The 25,981-nt window shown below is 39.1% G+C and overlaps 1 protein-coding gene and 1 long non-coding RNA gene across 4 annotated transcripts in view; one reads left to right on the top strand and one right to left on the bottom strand.

Annotated features, from left to right (window-relative positions):
* Positions 1-13,238, bottom strand: part of LOC105028774 (chemokine-like protein TAFA-5) — a 92,136-nt gene extending 78,898 nt beyond the window's left edge. For both annotated transcript variants that reach the window (XR_002196531.3, XM_020044955.3), the window contains exon 1: positions 12,366-13,238. Coding sequence is in view for 1 of the 2 variants with exons in the window: in XM_020044955.3 (XP_019900514.1) it covers positions 12,366-12,456 (91 nt within the window). In the remaining variant the exon portion in view is untranslated. The remainder of the gene's footprint in view (positions 1-12,365) is intronic.
* LOC106023883 lies at positions 1,964-3,023 on the top strand. Of its 2 annotated transcripts, none has more exons than XR_004574834.1 (4): positions 1,964-2,004; positions 2,088-2,171; positions 2,320-2,538; positions 2,923-3,023. It is a non-coding gene; the product is annotated as an uncharacterized LOC106023883 (long non-coding RNA). The 2 variants fall into 2 exon arrangements; XR_004574835.1 differs by lacking the exon at positions 2,923-3,023 and adding an exon at positions 2,691-2,916.
* Positions 13,239-25,981: the final 12,743 nt, after the last annotated feature.

Consider the following 25,981-nt stretch of genomic DNA (forward strand, 5'->3'; position numbering starts at 1 on the left):
AAAATCTACATTTGAGCTTGATTTTGGTAAAATATTTGACCCATGCATGTATCTGACCATATGGGGGCTTTATGACGATATCCCAGATAGCAAAAAATATCCGCAAGGCTTCTTTTTGCCGCCGGCCCTTAGCTGTCGGCTATAGGTGCGTCCTGCTGGCGGGGATGAAACGTTTGCCGCCGAATACGTCACTCCCATTTCTTGCGAGATTTTTTGACTGCTTCATTTTCTCTGGCGGTTGCCTCGGTCTAAAGGACCGCGGTCCTTCTGCGGCAAGACGCTTTTAAATAGGCTACTCTCAAAATCGACCGGCCATGTTGGTTTGGACACATTCGCATCAGTTCATCGCTCAATCGCGAGTTACAGTCTGCTAGCTAGCAAAGTCATCGACTACCATCGTTTAAGTAAGTACATGTTTCCTTTTTGTGTAACGCAATATTATGTTGACATTGTTTTTAGTTTATATATTTAAAATGTGTAGTCATCTTTGTCCTGGCCTAACTAGCTAAAGTAGCCTTGTTAACGCAATGTTGTTAGTACATGTTGAATTTTAACGAGCTATAATAGGTAGCAAAAGCTTTACATCTAGAAAACACTAAAATTTAAACTTAGTCTTTCTTACAAAAATAACGATGTATATATGTTGTTTAAATTATTTTGTTTGCCTGAACAAGTATGCTGCTAGTCCAGTAGCTAGAGTAAGTGTTAGCTAGCACATGCTGTTTTGCCTTTGTTACAGTATACACTGTGGCTAGCATGTTTTGTGCTGTGTTGCTACTGTACTGGATTTAAGGCGATTGTGATTTCTAATTCTCTGAGCTGCTGTACGTTTTATGTTTGAGGAACATTCTGTGTTCACTTGAATCACAACACCCAATGAATACATTTTATTTTTAACAATTTCACTGTTCCACATTTGGCTGATAATGTTTCCCCCCCACAGCATAGCTACTGTATATTCCTAACGTTAACAATCCGGTTTTGTTGCAGATACCTTGGCCAGAGCATAACCGATTATCTTCACCCAAGAGACCTACTGTTGGTCAATCGTTTTGGTTTTAAAGGTAAATACATTGTTAGTCACAATGTTTAGTTACTGGGCCAAAAGGAAAATAATAATGAAAAGAGTTGAGAGGGACAAACAGGACATTCACTTGAATCACTACATTCTACAGAAGTTGCATTGATTCCAGAAAACCAGGAAAATGTTGAGCCATCTGTAGACTTCAGAGTTGGTATGTAAAATGTATTGCTGTGATGCTTAATTTGTGATCCTGTAACTAAACTGTACACTTTGTTAGATTTTCAAATTTCTGTTTAAGATTAGGAATCCTTTTATACATAATCTGTTTTTCTTTAGGGCACTTGACTTTCTGGATAAAAGGTGTGGAGGTGTGTTGTACATATCATTAGCTTTGCACAGTTCAATTATTGTTTCATTACTGAATATGCAATCTCTGCAGTGAAATTAAAGCTGTTATGTTTTTTCCCCCAGTTCGTCAAGTACTAAACTTTACACCCCCAGCAGAAAATGTACCCTGGCAGCAAATGGGTGAAAAGGCTGGAGGTATGTAATACGTTGCGCTAAACTGTTACATTTAAGTCCAATTCATTACATGTATGCAATAACTTCAAACATATTTTTACGTCAATGATTATCAATAGGAGAAAGTCATCGCTCCGTTATTGGCCCTTGGACTCCCCTGGCATCGCATGTACAGCATGAAGTTTTCAGCAATGAAGGTATATTCTAGGCCTATGTCCTAATGTCCAGTTTTTTAACAGTTTTGAAAATAGTGCCTTTAGTTTTCCAGGAGGAGAACCAAGCCCTGAGGGAGGAGAACCAAGCCCTGAGGGAGGAGAACCAAGCCCTGAGGGAGGAGAACCAAGCCCTGAGGGAGGAGAACCAAGCCCTGAGGGAGGAGAACCAAGCCCTGAGGGAGGGGAGCCATGCCCTGAGGGAGGGGAGCCATGCCCTGAGGGAGGGGAGCCATGCACGAGCAGGTGAGAACATGCACTCTTTCTTTAATTTTACTTTTTTGTGTGTAATGTAGGTTCAGAATGACCATATGCCTTTCATTTTGTAGCTTCGGGTGACAGCGGCTCGCTTCAAGAGCAGGTGAAGCAATTTGGGACAATGCTGAAGATGTTTGCTCGCACTGGGCAATCAGGTACAACTTGCAAACCACCTGTGGTTGTTGATTTAATTCCCACTGGGTCCACATGTACGTGTATTAGACCTAGGTAAAAATGTCATTGTTTAGTAATTGAGGGACCAGGACTGACTACTTTATTCTTTTATTCTGGGAACCCCTGTAGGTGCAGATCAGACCCTAGTGCTGCGACGTCTTGGAGAGTTTGGCGATGTTGTGCGTAGCATGGAAAACAAAATGGACACTATGCTGCAACATTTCAGTGCCAATGTGTCTGTTGGAGAGCTATCCCTGCCAGGGGATGTTACTCCCCCTAGACACCCAGGAAGATTTGGTGTTTCTTGACAGCATTTTGAGGGAGGATAAAGAGCTCCAGGAACGATTTGTGTGTTGCTTTCGTTTATAAGGCCGTAGGGTAATCTAAAAAGTCAAATTAAGTTTGTACACTGTATATTCTACAGTCTAAATCCACAGCCTGTCACATTTTATATTTATGTATGAGAAGCTTGCGAGAAATGTAATTTAACACATTTTCAGCTTCGGTTTTTGGCTATCAAATGTGGGAGGGACCTGAAGACAACAGTGTGGAGAATGCTTCAGAGTATTTTCTCTAATAACCTTGCCGTTAATACAACCTGGACTGGTATAGGGGTTAAAACCTGTTTTAGAGACCTGTTCCTGAAGACCATTGTTCAAAGTAATTTTTTTAAGTAGATGCCCTTATGCCTTATGCCATTCAAATGTAATGACAGATCTGTATTTTCTACAGGGGCCCTCCAGAAGAACCCGGCAACCCAGGATGCCACTGATGAGGCGGTCCAGGTTAACGTTACACGTTACCTGAAAGGAGCATCAGACTGTGAAGGAGGAAAAAGCCGCCCAGCTGAGAAGGACCCACAGCCAACCCCTTAAACCTAGGCTGACTACTGACACCCCAGCATCCCTGAACTGGAACACTTTCTTTATCCTGCAGTCAGTAACATCAAGAAGCCAGAAGTGCCAGACTACACTCACCAAACCCACCCTGTTTTTTTTGTATTAACTTTAGTATTGGCTTATTTCATTCCATCTTAACGATTCTATTATAATTTGTAAATCCTATTTCATACCTGTTACTTGATATTGCGCATTAACTAGTACCAACATTCTACTTTCATTTCATCACTATGCTTAACTGTTATTCAATTAATAATAGCTTGGAAATACTATTTCGTACCTCTGATACTTGATATTGCACAGTACCTGGTACCAAATATTCTACTTACTGTTTTTAACATCAGCATTTTTCATTCCATCACAGTGCTTAACTGTTATTCTATTGTTAAATATAGCTTGTAAATCCTTGTGCCACAGGTCAGCATTGCAGTTATAATGGTCTGTTCTACTACTGTTTTTACCTCTGTATTTTTATATATGTATATCAAGTTTTGTTTATCACAGATACAAGAGACACATCTTAATGCAGCATGGTGTAAATATTGTGCTCCAGGTCAGCAATGCCATTATAATGGAATATTCTACTCTAGAGCTTTACTCAATGGCTTGAAAATGTGATGTTCTACCTCGTTTTATTTGGTATCCTGCACATTCTTTGGTACCAAATATCCTCATTACTTGTTATGTTTACTGGTAATTATTTTCATCCCAGAGCTGACCTCTATATTATTAACAATGATTGTGTTTGTGTTATAATTTGCTTGTATGGCTGTTCTTTTTTTTTAACCAACATTTTATTGGAAACCTGCATGTTCTGTGTGTATTTATGTTTATTTTTTTCTGCCTATTATTTATTTCAGTGATCTTGTTTGAATGACAGTTACTGTACTTTGAAATGTGGAATTAAAACACCAAATGGAAATTTGTCTGGTTTGATCAATCATTATTCTCGATAAACTGCATGCTATAAATATTAAATATATATATAAAAGCGGCAGATCGCTCGAAAACCTTTTGTATAACGGCGGTGGAAAGGCGGTTGGACCACGGGCCGGCCGCAGAACACAGGCGGTAGGAGTGCGACTGCTGCTTTTAAAAAGCGTCTGCCGCCGGCGGAAAGCTGGCAAACGTGTTTGCGATTTAGACATTCTGACGCTTCTACTGTCTTTGGAGGACCGCCTCCGGTCCGCCGACTCATTGCTATCTGGGATTTTGTCTTTTTTGCAGAAATGCTTTCTTGAAGATGTGAACTTGAATGTGACTTCATAATAAACTAGTATGCAAAGTGTAAATACGAATACAATTTTAAACTCAAACCCTTGTTAAATCAGCAGAAAATAGAGGAAATTTCATGCTAGACATGATTGGCTGAAATAATGAAGGACATGCTAAAATACTGAGTTCACATTGGTCTGCAATGTCACCGGCTTCTGTCATAACACCCGTACATGTTTATTAGAATTGTAACCCAGGGTTTTTCAAAAACGGTGAACTACGATTGCGTTGCTACAGCTGTGAACCACATTGCTGCCCTGCATTTAGCTGGCATCATCAACAAATCTCAAGTAGTGAGATACTACTTTCTGGAGTACAATGATGCCATGACTCAGAAGATGAATCAGAACGTTCATGCAAAATTGAGGCATTTCATTGCAGTGGCAGTGGTCGAAAGAAAATGCTGGCTCGTCTTGTATAAAATAACCGTCCACGGATTACATTTAGAAACTAAAGACAACAATGGCAGTAATGATAGCAAAAATAAAATATTCTTGGAGGATTGAACACCTTGGGTGTGAACGGTAGCAAAAAGAAACAGCTTTGTAAACAAGGTCAACAAACTAAACGCAAACAACAAAGGACTTTATATGTAATCAGAGGATATTCAGTCTGCAGCAAAACATGTACACAGATAAGTCGAACATTAGAGTGGGGCAAAAAAGTATTTAGTCTGCCACCAATTGTGCAAGTTCTCCCACTTAAAAAGATGAGAGGACTTTAATTTTCATCATAGGTACACTTCAACTATGAGAGACAAAATGAGAAAGAAAATCCAGAAAATCACATTGTAGGAATTTTTATGAATTTATTGGTAAATTCCTCTGTAAAAGAAGTATTTGGTCACCTACAAACAAGCAAGATTTCTGGCTCTACCAGACCTGTAACTTCATCTTTAAGAGGCTCCTCTGTCCTCCACTCGTTACCTGTATTAATGGCACTTGTTTGAACTGCCACCTGTTTTGAATATAAAAGACCTGCCCACAACCTCAAACAGTCACACGTCCATGTATCGTGAGATTTTGAGTGAAAACCTCCTTCCATCAGCAAGGGCATTGAAGATGAAACGTGGCTAGGTCTTTCAGCATGACAATGATCCCAAACACACCGCCCGGGCAACGAAGGAGTGGCTTCGTAAGAAGCATTTCAAGGTTCTGGAGTGGCCTAGCCAGTCACCAGATCTCAACCCCATAGAAAATCTTTGGAGGGAGTTGAAAGTCTGTGTTGCCCAGCGACAGCCCCGAAACATCACTGCTCTAGAGGAAATCTGCATGGAGGAATGGGCCAAAATACCAGCAAGAGTGTGAAAACCTTGTGAAGACTCACAGAAAACATTTGACCTCTGTCATTGCCAACAAAGGGTATATAACAAAGTATTGAGATGAACTTTTGTTATTGACCAAATACTTATTTTCTACCATAATTTACCAATAAATTCATTAAAAATCCTACAATGTAATTTTCTGGATTTTTCTACAATGTGATTTTTCTCATTTTGTTTCTCATGGTTGAAGAGTACCTATGATGAAAATTACAGGCCTCTCTTATCTTCTTAAGTGGGAGAACTTGCACAATTGGTGGCTGACTAAATACTTTTTTGCCCCACTGAAACTAGCTACAGATAATTCCTTTTCAAAAAGTATTTTGCATTGCTAGTTATCTGGCTATAGCTAATGGCGTTACTGTTAACGTTAACAAGGTTGCAAGCTAGCTTACACTTCCGGGTTCCTGGCTTGTTCTTTTCTTCACAAAAGTGAGGAAGTGACTTAGTTTAATAACAAGCTACTTGATTGACCGGTCATTCATCCAGGTGTGTATGATTATGCCTAGCTATTATGTTTACATTGTCTTCACAAAAGTGAGCAAGTCACTCAGTTTGATAATACGATTCTGTCTTTAGCATTACTATATAACTTTGCATAGGCTAGTTTCTTGTTTCTTGGCCCAAGCACATCTCTTCTTATTGGTGTCCTTCAGTAGTGGACTCGTTGCAGCAATTCCACCACAAAGACCTGATTAACGCAGTCTTCTCTGAACGGTTGATGTTGAGATATGTCTGTAACTTGAACTCTGTGAAGCTTTCATTTGGGTGCATGAAGGTGCAGTTTATTGCCGTTTTCTGAGGCTGGTAACTAATGAACTTATCCTCTGCAGCAGAGGTAACTCTGGGTATTTCCTGTGGGGATCCTCATGAGAGCCATTTTCTTTAGAGCACTTGGTTTTTGCGACTGCATTTGAAGAAACAAAGATCTTGAAATATTCCGTATTGACTGACCTTCATGTCTTCAAGTAACAATGGACTGTCATCAAGGCAAAGAGTGGTTTATTTTGAAGAATATACAATATAAAATGTATTTTGATTTGTTTTAAAAAATATTTATTACTACATGATTTCATATGTGTTATTTGAATAAGTAGGTGTGTCCAAACTTTTGACTGGTACTGTAAGTGTCCAGACTGGACAAGCTATAGATGTATAATGACATGCTTGAGCATTTGGGAAATGTTGAGACACCCCTCAAAGAGCAGAGCATACATGCTAAGACTTAATAGAATACATCGACTTTATATAAATGGGTGAATACATTCATGAGGGGCGTTCTCTGTCTGAATGGAAAATCAAGAAAAGTAACAAGACTTGGCATTAACCCTTGTATGAATACAACCACTTTTGCATTGATGTATGCATTAATTTTCTGACTGACCATATGACTTTTAAGTCTGTAATGTTGACGGATTTATTTAAATGTTGTTTGACAAAGGCACATTCATCTCCCAGAGACTTGTTCAGAGTTTCTGTTGAGTGTAACAGTTATTACAGTTCAACGTACAGTAAGAAATCTTCTCCCTGTTCAAATATGCAAACCTTTCATATTTCTGTTTACGGAGTGAACATCAGTGTTGAGATTAATCAGCAAAAATCTGACTTTTTATCACATTATAACACATAACCTGTAGCAAACTACTTTCTGACAAATGGTCCATAGAGTGTTAATGCTTTTCACATCCATACTGTATGTACCTAAATGGTACCCTGCCATATAGAAAAATAACTAGATGGATAGACAAATGTGGTGGATAGATGTGATGGATGGATGGGAAATACAGTAGGGTGGATACACACTACTGTATTAAATCACAGAGAGATTCAACGGGAACAAGAGAATGTACAAACATTCAAACATTGCCACCATTAACTTGCAATATTAACAAATTAACACCTATGAGAATAGTTGTTTCTTATGTATAAAAATAGGATAAGCATAAATTATTGAAGTTTTACACCAATTGCCATATGACATATTGTTATCAGGCACCCTCTGCTTTCTCGTATTTCAACTAGAGATATGTGAATCCAAACCCCCATTATCCATTAGGAGGATGACTGGTAAAAGGCAAAAAACGAATGAGAACAAATTAACACAACATCATCCTTTACAATGTGAAATAAACATTTCAGGTATTGCGAGGCTCAATCATTATCAGAAAAAAAATGAAATTATAGCAGGAAATGAGAGAGATATTGCTGTGGTGATACTGCCTTTAACATGTTACACAAAATCATAATATTTTCCAATTGCTTTCATTTGGGCTGCAATTGCAACTGGCATGCAATTTATTCAAGGATGAGGGAATAAGAGAAAGTGACATTCGTTGATATTGGATATTCATTAAATGATGATTTTTTTGTATTATTATTCCGCCCAAATTGAAAATAAGAATACATTTACGCAGTGTATTACATGGCCAGGTTCCCTTGTTTGGCCTTCAAGTCGAGACCTGGGAATAATGATTAGGTTGAAATTGCTTTTGACATCATGCAGTGTCGGTTGCTGTTCTTCTTATAATGGTTAATATCTCTATTACCATGGCAAATAAACAAACCCAGAGCCTATAATCTTGTGTCATGATACTTTTTGTACCAAAAACGAAAAGGGATAGTTGTTGTGCAGTCCAAGTTCGACAACTTCACAAATTATATAAGTTTGGGCAAATTACACGTTCAGGATTCAATCATTTCCTGTACTGACCGGACCAATTCTTGAGTTTTCAAACTGTTCCAGAAGTACATTTCAGTGAAAGTCCAGACCAAACCATTTAAATATATATATATATATATATATATATATATATAAATATAATACTAAAAGACAAAGGGACAACAAAAGATGTAGGACCAAAACATAAATCCAAAATCATTGTGGGTAGTGTGGAACATGGTTTCAAAATATACAAACATTAATGTCTTCCTCTTTTAGTTACCTTTCCCTCATCTACATGGGTCTAGTGATCTTAAAATAATGAATGGTGCATTAAATGTATCCTAAACATACAAAGATACTAAGTTAACTGTCAAATTCTTGATTTCAAGGAGGGAAAACAGGACTAGCAGTCAGATCACAGGTTTTCTACCTTGGTTTAAACATGTAACATCTGCTATACAGCTACTCCGTTGATTTACTAAGATTGCCTAATATAGCCCAAATAAAAAGGGAAGCAAATATAGCCTCTTAAAAGGGAAGCAAATAAACATCATTGCAACCAGAAAAACAGTTTTCAGATGTAGCACTTTTCTACATTATAGAATGTCCCTGACCAGAGGCTTTGTTTACCAAAGTTGTTAATGTGACAAAAGAAGTACAACCCTGTTTCCAAAAATGTTGTGACGCTGTGTAAAATGTCAAGAAAAACAGAAGGCAAATCATTTAAACCCTATATTCAATAGAAAATAATACAAAGACAACATATCAAATGTTGAAACTAAGAAATATTATTGTTTCATGAAAAATATATGCCCACTTTGAATTTGATGCCAGCAGCACGTTTCAAAGAAGCTGGGACAGGGGCAACAAAAGATTTGAAAAGTGGGTAATGATAAAATAAAAGCCTGGTGGCACATCTCACAACTAATTAGGTTAATCGGCAACCGGTGAGTTACATGATTGGGTATAAAAAGATTATTCCAGGGAGGTTGGGTCTTTCAGAATTGGAAGACTGCACAGGCAAATAGTGCAACAATTTTAAGAATAACATTTCTCAATGTAAAATTGCAAACAGTATGGGGATCTCACCATCTATGGTACATAAAATCATGAAAGATTCTACCAATCCGGAGACATCTCTGAACGCAAGGGACAAGGCCGAATACCAATATTGGATGGCCATGATCTTCGGGACTGCATTAAAAACAGACGTGATTCTGTAGTGGAAATCACTGCAGGGGTTCAGGAAGACTTCCGAAAAGCATTCTTTTGAACATAGAACGTCACTGCATCCACAAATGCAAGTTAAAACTCTTCTATGCAAAGAGCAAACCATACATGAACAAAATCCAGAAGCGCTGCCACCTTCCCTGGGCCTAAGCTCATTTAAGATGGACTGAGGAGAAGTGGAAAACTGTCCTGTGGCCTGATAAATCAAAATTGGAAATTATTTTTGTGAATCATGGATTCCGCATTTTTCCAAAAACAATGACATTTCTCAGTTTCAACATTTGATATGTTGTCTTTGTATTTTTTACAATTAAATATAGGGATATATTATTTGCCCATCATGGCATTCTGTTTTAATTAGCTTTTTAAGCAGTGTCCCAAATTTTTGGGAACCAGGTTTTTACAATAAAGTGAAATGCCATCACTGAAGCACATTTCCAAAGGTCTTAATTAAGTCATCATTGTGTCACATGCAAAAGCTTCTCAAGAATTATTAATATTAAGTCTCTCATACAGTGTTGATAATTTGACCTTGGTCACTGGTACACTATGATACACAATACTGCCTAAAAAAAACTTATGTTAAAGATTACAAAAAAATAGAAGGTTAATGTCTATTGGACCAATTTTTTACCTTGCCGGCTATGGGATTTGGTCCTGCAACCTTTTGGTTAGAGATGAGGTGCTTAAGGCTACCTGCCACCTCTGCAGTCATATGGCACCTTGAGTTTGATCAAATCTACTGGTATTAGAACTACAGTAAATTGAGCGGATCAATGTCTAGTACCATAAGGACTCCTTGATCTGTACTCCACAGAAATGCTCTAGACTAGCATTTAGTTTAGTATTAGAATAAAGTCTAGGCTGTCTGAACTCAGAACATTAGTTTCACTTTATAAATGCAATCTCACTTGGCTGTAGCAGGCGACATTTTGACAACTCTATACACTTTACCCACAAGAATAAAAAAAATGTTTGTTAGTTGAAAATGTTTTTTCACCATCTATACATTTAAGTAATCAACCATAGAAAAGCTAATACAAACAAAAATGCAGCCAATCATTGTCATTTCATTGAAACTACCAAGCGACATGAACATAGCCATGCTGCATGGACACCACTTTTGACAGAACTAAACTTGGGTGACTAGCAACTTGATAAAATGAACTAAGAAACAGATTTTGTACTTTTAGTAGATTTTCATCCAAACTTTCATCATCCTCCCTCATCATGAGGCAGATGAATTAAAAAATGTCTTGAATTAGTAGCATATCATTTCTGCTAACACAATCTTTAAGAAATACTGAAAGTAGGTGACAGGGGCCTTTATTTCAGTGCTGGGGCCTTTACTTGGTGTAACAATGTCACAGTCATGAGAGATAACATATTTTTTCATGTTATATTTAATAATTTATTTTTGTACAGTTGAGGAAATGAATACACTTCAGTGAGAACTAGGGTGGCCCACATCCCACCAGCTTTGGAGAATAGGAGCATGTTTATATCTGCTCAGTGCAACACAGCCACATTTGGCCACATACAGCCAAATTCAAACACACACACAAACACAGTATCCATACACCCTAGTCCATTCCAATAAAGCTTATGAAGAAATGTCGAAAATCTTATGAAGTTCAGCTCTCGCATTTGATCTTATGGTCAAATATAATTCAGGCACGTAAGAGCAATTACTGCTCACAAAGGGTCATTCTCAATTGCCTTTCTCACCAAGATGCAGAAGGAACACGGGAGAAGGGGGATTAGAGAACAGTTGTGCCATGTATTCCCACAAAGCCCTTTGCAGGCATAAAAGACATGCTGCGTCACCCATTCTCCTATTCCAGGCACCACTTATAAAGCAGTGGACAAAGCAGAGGACTGCCCACTCACTGAAGAACAAGCCAAGTGTACTGTGCCTTTGCCACACCTGCAGCAGCTCTTGGTGTGACATTCATTTAGGGCTCCAATACGCAAATTTTATACAATTATTTTCTGGGGCAAATACATTCACACTTCAGTGGACATAAGTCTTACTGCAAATTAAAGTATGGTAATGCAGTGTGCGCAGCCACTGTGTCTGTAGTATAACAGATGCTTTCAAATCCCAAAACATGTGGCAGTCATTCTCTGCAAATGGCATTTTATGTTGCAGGCAAAATCAATCTTAGTATAGCAATCTCAGTGCGGCTATATGTCTTAAGTCAAAATAAATACTTTTGATTATATATAATTATAGTTGACCCTGGCATTGCCCTCTGGTGCCATCTACTGAAGAATGAATACTTAATGTTACCAAAGACCTCTCTATTCTCTAGCTCCCACCCACAACCCTAAATCCTGGCACACCGCCTTTGCTAGTCTTAGTCGGTTTCTCTCTCTCTCTTCCGCTGTTTTCTCTTTTCTTTCATTCATTCACTCACTCACACACACACACACTGCCCGAATATGCACAAGGCATTTTATTTACTGTAATACTTGTTGAAAGGTGGCTATGTTTTATTAAATAGGGCTTACAAATATATATTAATTATTAAAATTAGTATTTTAGGGGACAAGCGTGTGTCTAGGTTGAAACACAGACCACCAATCGTCTTCACAACGCATGTAAGAAGTAACTGAGTTACTCATGCAACTTCGTCTAAATATGAGACGAGTACAGAGCGATATAATATAACCGGGCTTCTTTGGTTGAGTTGAGTTAACCAAATAACCTAATCTGTAAAACAGAATAGAAATGTTTCTGAATAGTGTTCTGTAAAATCAAGAAGCGCAAAAGATCAGGAATTACCTTCTTTTAGAACGTGTGAGTGAATGAGGAAGATAACAAAACAGCAGACTGTCGCTCCTGCTAAAGCCCACGCTAGTCGGAGGAGCTGCATCGTTGAGAAAAGTCAAAAATACCAGACGGAGCGCACGGTCTTCAGCAGCTGTAGTCTAGGCTACAATGACAAATACATTCTGATCCAATGCAGCAGTGTTGAAAGACAAAAAAATAGTCCATTGGCAATTCCCTATCGTTATTTTCTGGGCTTGATTTCAAAGTAAGATACAAAACAGGTACAATCCATGAGAAACATTCCTTCAATTCCAAAATAATGCAACCTTTCCGATATTATGAAATAGTGGACAGAAAAGTTAAAGTCGTTGACCATCATTCACGTAATTTCAAGTGACTAATTTTCTCACGGGCACATAAAACTGCTTGTCACCGCAAATTCTTCTTCGAGCGTAGTGACTCGGCGTGCCACACACTCGGGGTGCCTATGATATGAGACGGCTGCGCCACCGGACCACTTTGCAGCAATTCCGTAAAATTAATTTTGTCTCGATATTTTCCGCATAAGACAGATCACTAACTAGACAGTGGCTGGTTTGGAATACGTCCATCTTCGCTGTCTCCTTAGATATCTCTTCGTCTTGTATCCATTTGGGCTGTTTTGCATTGTGTTTCTCAATCTTCCCATTCAATTCCCTCAACTGACGGATAACAAGAAGTCAAGTTAAAACTACATAAAAGACGACCTCATCTCTTAACAACACCGCTCAGATTCAGGTCCATTGCAATTGAATGCAAAGCCGCTGATAACTTGTTAAATAAACGATAGGCAGCGTGGTTATTGCGGTGGCACTACGCTGATCAATGTAGCCTACCAATACCTCTCGGGCTTGCCCTCGTTCTACCGCAGCTACTCCAGCGACTTTCACTGCTCTATACGTTACGTCACAGCCATTACAAGTGTTTATCTCCAGGCGATTCCACAGGCTGTTTACCGTTGAGGGCAAACTGGGGGACACGGTTTGGTTTAGGCCCATCACTAAGGTGCTTCTTGCATTTTGCACAATTATCTGTTGCTTTATTAATCGATTATAGGGAATAGGAATGTGGGATGTAATCTACAACTGCATATATATGCATATATACACATTATTTTTTAAATTAAATTTATATCCCTGGCTGTTTAGCATCGAAAGTAGTTAACCTACTGGAAGTCGGTTTGATCAGAGTCGCGTAAAATGTGGAGCTAATACCGGCCCAGACTTGAGTGCATGCATGTATTATGCACGGCCCTTACGCATAACAGAATTAGCGGAGTGCAGGACAGAAAAGGAGAAAATGTCCCATATTTGAGATATATTTGATGACACTTTGATATCTGGGCAGTGTTGCATTGAGATTATGTCAAGTAAAAAACTTTAATATAGCCTGGAACAAAAACTGTAAACTACGATGCTCAGACTGTATGCTCAGTGACCTATATGAAAAACGCATTCAGATATTTTCATCAAACATGCATTTTGGCGATATTGTTTTTGAATCAGCCAGGTGTCTTCTAGTCTAAATGTATGCGACTGATTGAAGCAGTTTCATTTTGTTTTTATATGGAACAAAAAAAGGCGAATTAATTGGTCAAGAATGGTGGGTGTATAACCAATTATCGTAGCCTACATTTATCGATTAGATCCCTTTAATAACCTATATCAAAGTCAATATAGCACTGTCAATGATTTTATATTCACTTAAAATGTACAACTACGACATAGTCTGTACATTTTCTGGGGGATCAATTATGTCTAAATGTCATGTTGCCAAAGCTGAGAATATAATTAAGACAGGGTTTCTTCTTTGCAGACAAACGTGATTATGCAGGCTGGCTGACTTTTGGCCGACTTCAGATCAGTCACTCACATAAACAACCAAAAAGCTGCATTTTTGTTTCTTTTATCGTTACTATTTCTATGTAGCCTACTTTCATGTATGATTATACTAATGACACGCTGATACGTGATTTTGACGGATGTTTCTTTTTATAAGAATAGGGGGGGGGGGGGGGGGGGCGTATAATTAGGGGTATTGTTAGAATCAGGTTTTCAGGTTTAGTCTGAACTGGATAGGTTTAGTGTTAAGGCATAGGTTACGTTTATTCATGAAAGTTACGTTGCTGATTATTGTGGTTCTACCTGACTGTATACCGTAAAGTATCCTAACGTGCAACGTGCTGCCGGCAGTAGGCAGCAATGCTCTCTCTCTCTCACGCGCACACGCATTAGCTGTGTCTCCATCACAGCCCAAGCCATCCTAGCAGCAACCACACTACCCTACTTTTATTAGAAAGTGAAAATTAGTGGTCGTGGTTCATTTTACAAGTATCCTAGAAACCGTCACCCCCGACCAATTTATTTTCACCCGCCACATTATTTTCATAATAGCCCAATTTATCAGGAAAACTATGGAGTTGGCAACAGTGCGTCCACATAAGCAGGCAAGTGTAGCCACTGTTAACGTGCTGGATTAGCCATTCAGGGGCTAAGGACCACCCTTTCGCATTGATTGACCCATGTGATTATGAGATAGACCATTAAACTTATGAAAAATACAATGATATTGTGAAATACACGTTGTCATAAAAGGCAGATATGAAATGTTTTAATGAAAAAAGCCATTAAAAATATAGTAATACTTTGGGGGTCCCAAAAGTGTCCCTACAGATGATACACTATAAGTAAAACCTTAAGTATTTTCTAACCCTTACCCTAACTTGTATTCTAAACTTTTCCCTAATCCTAACCTTACCAAGCAGTTGCTTATCAACAAATACTAACACTGTCAACAAACTTTCAACAAACTACACCATATGGCCACACCTATATGCGGTTGTTGGACAGGCCATTCCAAAACCATGGGAATTAATGTGGAGATGGTCCCCCCTTTGCAGCTATAACACCCGTTAACGAATACAGTATTTCACATGAACAAATTATGAACAATGACATGAACAAACAGATACTAATGATAACCCTTACCTTTATTAAGGATTTACAAAGGCATTTACTAACAGTGCGTAGTGTAATTTGTTAATGTTGACACAGGACATCAACTCGTTTTTTGCAGGAACAGTTTGTACTGTAATTCTTTTATGATGCAGGACATTTTCATTGTCACCCGAATCACCTGGGCGACCTGGGTTCGATTCTCGAGAGGGCAGCCACAATCAACACTTTCCATTGCGGGCCGGCTGAACTAGGCTTGCCTGGTTTCCTTTTTTAATGTCACAATTCCTAGACATTGGACGAGGTGAGTAAGTGACTTAGGCTGTGTGAGTCAAATGCAGTGATTTATTTTTGTGCAGTGATTTATTTTAGACAAAGAACATTTTACATTTACCCTGAATGTACTCATTGAATGTAAGCCAGGGCAGGATCAGCCAGCGTCGGCTTCCCGCATGCGCGATTCATTTGCAGTCTCAGGACGCGGAGGGGTGAACATCTCCTGCTCTGACTGCAGCTGGGAAGAACCTATGGGAAGAACTGCTGCGCGAGGACTGGGCCGTCTGTGAGTGCTTTGGGACGGGGGAGGGGCCCACGGCAGCATTCGCTGTTCGTTGGGAAGAGTAAGAACGATACGTGCTTTCACATCAGAGTCTCCAAAAGTCTCCAATAACACCAGAAAAAGTTGCTAGATTTGTCGCTTTTTTGAAAAAGAGTCACTAGAGGGGTCTGAATACTCGCTAAATACAGCGACAAAGATGCTAATTTGGCAACACTGCACTCAAGGTCTGACGAGAAACAATATAGATGAGAGCAGCCAGACGTCACTTTCCTCTCGTCCGAAAGACAACGCCCCCTTTTGGGTGACAGCTAGCGCTGTAGAATGTGATGTGCTATGCATGTCAAATAAGAGAAAAAACGCCAGTTCACACTTTTCTCTACTTCCCAAAAAAACAAAGGACGTCAAAAGGAGAGGTCTATGGCTTCAGGTCACCCACAGAGAGGATGAATATGCTCAACTATGGGACCCGTCCTGTCAAAACGTTCATGTCTGTGGCAAACACTTCATCACAGGTCAAAGAAGTGAATGTTGATGCTGCATTGAAAAGGCAGTACATAGAACATTCTGAAAATTCACTTCCCTCAAGTGATTTCATGATTATCGTTATAATAATCCCAATTCAAAGTGTGTCTAAATGCTGCATTAATGCCATGATAAGAAAATTATAGGAAGTTGAATCTTCAAAAATGTAATCACGCAACATATGTAATTGTTCATTGCATACTATTGTAGCAATAAACATCATTCATTTGTAGTCTACCTTATAGTTGCAGGGTGCAAGCTAAATTTTAGCGATTTAATTAGTTTACAGTAACGTCATATTGGACAGACTACCAAAACAACAAAATAAAGTGACAGATGTCATAAATACATAAACTGGAATAAGGAAGTTGTATAATGCCTATCAGGATATGACACCTCCGGCCACTGAGTTGGGTCATTCGTCCACTTTGATGGAGGCAGACTGAATGGACACTCAACCCCTATTTCTTGAGTTCTCTCTATATAATATGAAATTATTGTTTGCCTGACTGGCCATAGTGTTTGCGCTCCTAATAGCTAAAAAGTAATATGGTTTTCTTATTTTGCATGAATGAATTGACAAATACTTCAGATTTTGTATTTACAACCAGTCAATTTAAATGGGCTGCTTACCCCCCAGAAAAAGGCGAGAGCATGACCCAAAATCAAAGTACCCGAATGGGCTGCTCTCATCTACAGCATGGTCAAGGATCACTCAGAGTCTCAGACTTATAGTTACCTGTGATGGCAATTTAATCGTTTAGAACTCTTTAAAGGAGGAAGTACAGAGACAAAATTCTCTTGGCATAATTAAGTTTATTTGCAAATAGAAAGACGCGTCAAATGCTTACAAACATAATCATCCGAGGAGTCTCTAACTCAATACATGAACAGTCATCAGTACTTATACGGTAAAAAGCGGTATGGTCAGTTGCTGCTCATCCATCTTGTCAATAAAACACATTCCCCTTGTTCCATCACATGTCCTGGGCTTCACACAAGGCTACCCTCACATGGGTAACCTTCTCAACTCCTGAGGAGTCACAATGTCTGGACAAACAACAGATAGACACTAAAGGGTTATGCAGATTTACTGATTTACAAGTAACCTTCTAATCCGCTGGTGCCGGTCAAGGATTCCCCCTAGGCAAACACCAGATCCCTCTCTACCATGTTCCTTTTCTAATTTGAACAAGGGGACTCAGTCCTTTAATCAGTGAAAATACGTTGGGTAGAGACATTTCCACAACATTACACTCGATCAGTACGTAATATGTATTTAGTGGTGCTAGCTATTGCTATCAGCCAAAATGAAATACTAGCTACCTGCTTCAGTAGATGTAGTTTTTAAAACAAATCGCATGCACCCATTGTCGTTAATGACCAGTTTCTGCGGGGCTGTCACGATTCTCTTGAATTACAAGTAGGCTACAGCAGAGAAATCTGCTCAAATCCCTTGTTTTCTTTTAGCGAGTTTCATTTTAATGAACGCAGATTACTCTTGTTTATGTTGGGCCTGCCTTTTTCCTTGAACGCAATAGTCTACTTTTCCCAGCTTAAAGTAAGTAACTGATTGGTCAAAACAGCAAAGGCAGGACAATGTCAGCTGGACAAAACAGCAAATGCAGGACAATGTCAGCTGCCTCACATTGGCCCTCATTTATCAAAAGTGCGTACACCAAATTTCCAGCGTACACCTGGCGTACACCCAAAACCACGGTGACTTTGAGATTTATCAATATGGACTTTGGCGTACGGCACTCTCAAATCCTACGCCAGCTCAGGAGGTGGTGTACGCACGTTTTGAGTTAGTGCGGAAATGTGCAGAAAAAAAAATCCTAACGCACTGACAAACTAAAATATATTATATATTATGACCCACTGTAAAAAAAACAACAACATAATAATTACAAACTTCAGTGTTTATTTTTGTGCAACATGGACTTCAATGTTTAATTTGTGTGACTTTACCAAAGCATTTGATTTATATGTATTCCTTCAGATGCGAGCCTGTGCGCTTTACATGAAGTTTCAGGCCCGGCAGTTGCGCACGGACTGGGTTCAGTAATAAAAGGCTTTTAATGACCAAAATATAATTCAGACTGACAAAATAATAAAAATGACATTCTTCTTCTTTTAAATAATAATAATAATAATAGAAATAATAATAATAACGACATTCTTCTTCTAAATAACAATAAACGTCATTAATAATAAATATCATAAAACAGTAAGACGAATATTACAAATTGTCATGCAATTATTAATGTGAATTAATGGTACTCCACATCACATCATCTTTTATTCCGCTTTTTAAACTGCCAAATAAAACAATTTTATTTCTTTCTACCTCCCTGGTGATCGTCTCAATCGCCACGTCAGAGAAGTTTATCTTTTTTGCCGTCTTCCGTGTGTCAATAGCGTAAAATGAGGGCGTGGGGGAAGCGGAGACTTGAATATATATGGGCGTGTTATTCTAATGATGATCGTTTTCATCCGCAGCATTTATCAAGGGCAGGTATTGCGTACACTGGGATTTTAAAATTAATTGATTTAAAAACCTGGATTTTAAAATTGATTCATAAATCAGGCGGTGAGAGGAGTGTAAGCAAAATCTTACGTCAACATATACGCCCGTTTCTACGCAAGAATGATAAATGAGGGCCATTGTCTCTAGCGGAACGGCAAGGGATTTCACCACTTATGTGTGAGTGAAGGGTGACTCTGGTGTTGAACATTGAACAAGCTCCAGTGGTGAGGTAGTCTCGTTCTCTCTCTTTCTGTACTCTCTCACTTCAGATACTTTTTTATTTTTATTTCTTGAAGATTACTTCCTATCATTTATTATCTATGAATAAATCATCTTCCTAAATTGCATATCACTTGTGTTAGGATTTTATTTAATGTTAATTTGTCCCTGCCTTACTGCTTCAGACTGCGTTCTGCCGATTTGAGTTTGCAGTAGTAGGCCATAAGCTAAGCGTGAATGTGGGGCTAGCCCCTCTCTCACAATGCAATGTACATTGTACGTGTGAAAATATTAATACGCATGCTCAGAATGTTAGTGTGATCAATGTAGATCACACAAATTTGATGCCAAGTGGGGCTGACAGCCGGTAGCACAACTACAGCGTAATTTCGTAATTCGTATGTCTCTGTCTGGTGCCAACATTAGTCGGCAAGAAGAGCAAGGAGGGTAGGTTGTCTTAGCTAGCTTGTTAGCTTCACAAACACCAGATAACTTGAGAAAATGAATAAAGTGGATTTCATACTCGAGCACCGGTTTGAAAACCGATTTGAAACCCTTAATTTGGAGGAGAAACTTGATGTAAAGTGACTTGGTACCCATCAGCTACGGGATATTGTCATCACTCAAACTACTGGTAAAAGTAACCTTGTGTTTAACGTGGAGAGGTTTATGAATAAAAAGTGGCTAATGGTTAGCATACAAATGAAGGCACTCTTCTGTTTTCCATGTCTGCTATTTGGTGGAGATGGCACTTGGTCGAGGACGGGTTACAAATATTTGAAACATCTTTCTGAGAGGATTGCAAAACATGAGAGCAGCGGGAGTAATCTGGACAATTCTGTGAAATTGGGCTTACTTGGAAGGGTAAATGTCACAGCCCAAGTTGACAGTGCATACAGGGGCTCCATTGAGCAGCATAACAAACAGCTGGAGGAAAACAGGTACGTTCTCAGTCGGATCATAACATGTATTAAACTGTGTGGAAAATGTGAAACCGCACTGAGGGGACACGACGAGTCGGTGGACTCCCTGAATCCTGGAATATTCAGATGCATTTTTGAGACTGTGTGAGGGCGATTTGAGACTTCAGAGGCACTATAACGCTCAGCCCATCTTCAAAGGGACATCTAGCACTGTACAAAACAAACTGTTAGACTGTATGTATGAAGTGTACTGGGAGGAGATAGCCAAGCAAGTGGACGAGACATCATTTCTTGCCATACAGGCAGATGAAACAACTGATGTCTCCTGTAAATCACAAATGGTGGTTGTGTTTCGATACATGTTGCCTGACAATACAGTGACAGAAAGATTTTTGGAGTTTGTGGAAGTCAAAGATAAAACAGGACTCGGCCTCTCTAATAGCATTAAGGGTGTGCTGGAACCACTGAAGCTGGGAAAAAAGCTGATCGCTCAGACTTATGATGGTGCAGCTCTAATGAGTGGAAACGTCCGAGGGGTACAGACACTAATGAAAGCCCACATGCCCAGTTTGTTCACTGCTATGCTCACCAGCTGAACCTGACCTTGCAGCAACTTTGTTCAGCAAAGATGAGCATCCTGAAGGTGTTTTTGCCACCTTTTTCTCTGGCGCTCCAACATCTTGCGGCACTTGCTGAGGCAACACAGAGACGCATTCCAAGGCCACCCGCTGTACGATGGAGTAGAACTGTCAGTGCAGTTTGGGAAAACCGCGCTGCGCTGCTCCTGTGTATGGAGGACATACGCACACAACCAAGATGGGAGGAGGCCACCATAAGTGAAGCATACAGTATGTCAAAAAACTCCGGGACAGAGGCTTTCTGCAGCTGCTGGAATTTTTTTCTTCCTTATGCCTGAACTTGATGTTTTACAACACTCTGCAAAAACGGAGCATCGATGCATCTGGGATTAGCAGTGCACTCAATCGTTTCAAGGAGAATGTCCAGAATATGCGGAATGAAACTGATGAATTTGCTGCCACCGTTCACGATGGAACAGACGAGCCAGGCTGACGAGTAACCAACACTGCGCCGGTGATAAAGGAGGCATGCGACACAGTCATCTCCCAGGTGGAGCAGAGGTTTTCACAAAGTGACTACGTCATCACTGCCAAGCTGGTTGACAGCTTGCTCTTCCCCACAATTTGTCCTGTCATTCCCTACTTCTGAGCTTGATTGTGCGGTAAAACTTTAGGAAACAAGGAAAAGTTGAAGTCTGAGCTGACCACTCTGTACCGCCACACTGAGCTTCACACTGGTAAGACGGCCCTATCTCTGTTAAGATCCATCACTCTGCTGAAAATGATCATAACAACACCTATGTCAGAGAGGAACTTTTCCACCTTGAAGAGGGTGAAAACCTTTACTCGCAATACCATGGGACAGCTGCGACTCAACTCATTGTCCATGTTGTCCATTGAAAGCCAGCTGATTCAGCAGCTACTTAATAAAATCATCGAAAAGTTTGCCTAGAGGAAGAAACGCTGTGCCACTTTTCTCTTCAAGTGAGCCCTCGGCCTTGGTGAATTAAAGCATATTTTATCATCCTGCCTTTGTGGTGCTGGTCGTTGCATTGGTCATATTTTTGTGCTGGATTGATTATAGATGGTGACGAGTGTCAGTGTGTCCATGCTTATCTATTAAGGTTGTTGTCATAGAATGGATCTGTATCCCTAAAAAGTTGTCTTTCTGCTTTGAGCTCATTGCTGTTCGCTTATGGCCCTGTAGGCACATTGGTTCTGAGCTTGGTTGCATTCCTAATTTAGGTTTGTAAATGTGACAGTGGTCATTTTACAGTGTGTGGGAGAGAAGGAGAGCAATTACACAAGAATCTCTCTCTCTCTCTGTCTCTCTCTCTCTCCAGTATGTGTACTACAACACCTGGTAGAAGCAAGCCGCTCTGTCGTTAAAAGTGTTTTGTGGAGCCATGCTGTTTGTTGATGTGTTAAATAAACACATCAGTAGCAAGAAGGACTTTTGAAGCTTTACAGGTGTGTATCCTATATTTTGAAATGGTTTGTGCCCCACCAATTGTTTACATATAAAAACGCCACTGGTACTGTATAGCTGCTGGCTAGCTATTCCTAACAAATTAGGCATTAGGATTTGTTCATATTGTTCTCGTTTTCCATTTACATAGCATAGTTCACTTGGCATAGTGGTTAGCTATTCAACAGTCTATTTGTTTTCTAAAGAAACAAACCAGTCTCGGAGTGATTCAAGTCATTGTTTTCATTATAGGTACTATAGTTATTTGCTAGCCATCTACCCCATATGGAAAATATATATATTTTTGCAATGCAAAATGTATGTAGAATACATGATGAATATATGTCGAATAAATTTAACTTAATTCAAAATACATTTCAGCTATCAAAATGTATTTCAGCTTTTATTCCAAAATGTGTTTGAAAATGTATAAATACATTTCAGTTTTGTCCAAATGTATTTCACCGTCAAAAATGCTCTCATTACAATATGTATTTTGTATAAAAAAGACATTACATAATGTATTTTTAAGCCCATATTAAAATGCATTTTTCAGATCCTGTGAAAGTAATAAGATGAAATGTAATTACTGACGTATTTATTATATCACATTTAGGTGTTGAAAACATTTTATAGATATACATTACCAAAATACATAACATCTTATGGTCACAAATATATTCTGAGGTACTATACCGACGTTGGTAAGACCACTACTTGCCCCTCCATATGAAATAATCCTGTTTGGAGTAGTGGTTAGTGCGCCTGACTGTGGAACATAGGTCACAGGTTTGAAACACAGCCTTCCCAATGTTACAGTATATTTGGACCGCGTAAGCGGAATCGGTCAAGAAGAGCAAATGTCTCTGACTGATTGACTGAGTGACCTTGTTAAATAGCGTAGTGGTTAGAGAAGCAGACTTGTGAGCTATAGGTCCCGAGTTTGTATCTCCTCACAGGTGAAGCGAAGTACTTATTCTGTATAGATGAAATCTTCGCTGGCTAATACGTAGACACTGTTTGTGGTGGAGGTGAACTCAGTAAGAAACGTTAGTCAGTTTAACTCTATCAATGTCATTCACGAAATGCCAATGAACTATTAAAACGGCCAGTGGCAAAAGAGGATTTGGTCAGGATAGAGACGAGGTTATACTGACACCCAGAAAATGTACAGCTCCGTGGTGTAGTGGTTATAACGACACAGCCTTTCACGTGGGCGACACATTCTATTGCGGGCCGGCTGAACTAGGCTTGGCTGGTTTCTTGTTTATAAATATATTTAAGCAGCCAATTTCAAACATTTTGACATATATTTACCAAAAGTGTTTAGGAATATATTTTCAAAATGTATTCAAAAATATATTTACAATACATTTATTTTCCGTATGGGACAGTAATCTATAATTTAATGTGTTGAATGTAGTGTAGTGACCCTGTTATACCTGTTGTTGGATTCTATGTTAACTAATGTAGGGAACCGTGGAGTTTTGAATATTGGTTTGATAATGCAAGCAAACAGATAATCCACATCTCTACACATTTATCACGTGCTTTTTAAATAGCGTAGTGCGGAAGTTCACAAACTAGGGGTCGCAACCCCATGTGGGGTCACCTGATATGAAAATGGGGTCGGGGGAGAATGTTCTTTACAATTGACTCTCATAGCCTCAAATAAAAAAAAGAATGATTATATAATTTTTCTTCACAAGGTTGGGGTCACGAGAATCAAAAGGGGGTCGTTGGCCAAAAACATTTGGGAACCCCTGGCGTAGTGGTTAAAGACGCAGTTTGTCACACAGTAAACCATGGATTGAATCTAGCTTGGGCAGCAACATTCATCCTTTCTAATGGCGGGCTGGCAGAATTAGGCTTGCCTGGTTCCTTTTCTTGCTTTAAAACGTTGGCATGAGTGTCTACAGCATAAAAGCACTGATCAAATTTCTAAATCCATTTAAGTGCCTTTTAATAATTGTGTTGCTTTTGTACTGTGATAGCACTCAGTTTACATTGTTTTGCAAAACTGTTAATACAAATGGCATTAGTGTATACAAAAATTCACTCAAAAAGGTTTTATTCACACTTGGTAAAACCATGTGCCAAACTGAAATTAGTTGCATTTGTGGTCATCTGCTCAGTGAATCAGCAAAAGAAAGGGTGCAGAATTCGAACTTCCCCATATAGTATGACAGGAGGAAGAGTGGGAAAAGGCTGTCAGAGATAAAGACCAGGAGCCATCTCTGATGAGTTTCAAGCCACAATAGTAGATCATGTCCTAAACCATGGACAGACCATAGCTGAAGCTGGGCAATGTGTTCGGCCAAATCTGTCCAGATCTATTGACTTAATCAATCAAATATTCAACGGGGACAACTGGTAAATAAACCTTTAAACAATTGCTTTTGAGACTTGCAAAACTATTCTATTGGTTACATTGTATAAATCAAATTACATTAGAGTATGTACAGTATATCAAAATGTTTGATTATGTTCTTGATGGACAACAATCAGTTCTAGTGCTGTAAGTACAGAGATTCTGTTGCTGTTCTAGAGCTCTGAGATTATTGATGATCAAACATTTGCCCACATACAGCATCTACAGTCAGCATAGCAAACAGACAGTGTTTTTCGAAATCATCAAGTAAAAATGAAACGAATGTACCGCATCCCCTATGGCTGCCACACGTCGGGGATGAAAGAGATCTGGTACCAGTATGCTCAGCTTTTGTAAAGCTAAGTCACAGTATTTATACAGTATTTATATCTTTCCTACAGTTTTTCTTGATTTCTAAGATACTTTTAATGAATTAACCTGGGGTCAAATTAATCTCCATTTTAACCTAATAAGTACAACGTTGTTCTTTGTTTGCAAAACAGATGTCAATGGTCATTGCTGTGAAACAAAGTTAATGTGAAGCATATTTTTCCGACCAGCAAAAACAACTCTACAAAACACCCAAAAGTTAATTAAGTAAATATAGCAAACAAAATTAAAACATTAGGTCACAACTGATATAAACTACTGGCTTGAATGGGAACCTATTTACACGTTATGCAAAGCACTTTTTGTTCGATTCGCCTTATTCACCTACGGCACTTCCTTTAAACCAAAACGAGGCTGTGGGGTACGGAAGTAACGTTGGCCCGCACATCTGTAGACTTCTGTCATAACGTTACCTACAATGCTGCCGCATTGTTGTGTTCCCAAATGTATGTCTTCAAAGAGAAAGAAATCCTATACAGGTCAAACCTTCCATCGTTTCCCCAAAGATCCTGTACTTTGCCGTGAATGGATACATAAAATAAGAAGAGATCCCGGTCACCATTTCAAGGTAAGATATTAACATTAGTTTACAATGCTAACGTTAGCCATATTTACGTTAACTGTCATGGAGATAGCTAGCTAAACCTTCCGGCTAAATAGACATTACTTGATTAGCCACGCACCCGTCCTTTTTAAAGTTATAACAAGCGAAGGGCTGATTCGGGGGTAACGTTAAGCAAGTTGTTGCTCTTTTTACTAGCCTGGTCAGCTAACACCCTGCCATGGGTAGCCGTGTCTTACAGCAAAATATAAACACGACGTGATCTGTGCCTGCCTGATAATAACCATTGCTAATCTAGACCATGTTAAGCACACAACTACGTATAAACAGTGAGATCCATTTTACTGGGTTTGTGCATCCCAGTAGACGACATTACTGATTCGTTTTTAGCATCTGTGTTACCTGTGAGACCTGAATAGTACCTTCCCCAACCCTACGTAACATCGCTATGTGAACTGAGCAACCCATGCCTGTAAACAAATTAACTTGTACTTAATATTTAATATTTAATAA

This window comes from Esox lucius, chromosome 19, assembly GCF_011004845.1.
Source record: "Esox lucius isolate fEsoLuc1 chromosome 19, fEsoLuc1.pri, whole genome shotgun sequence".
Lineage (NCBI taxonomy): Eukaryota > Metazoa > Chordata > Actinopteri > Esociformes > Esocidae > Esox > Esox lucius.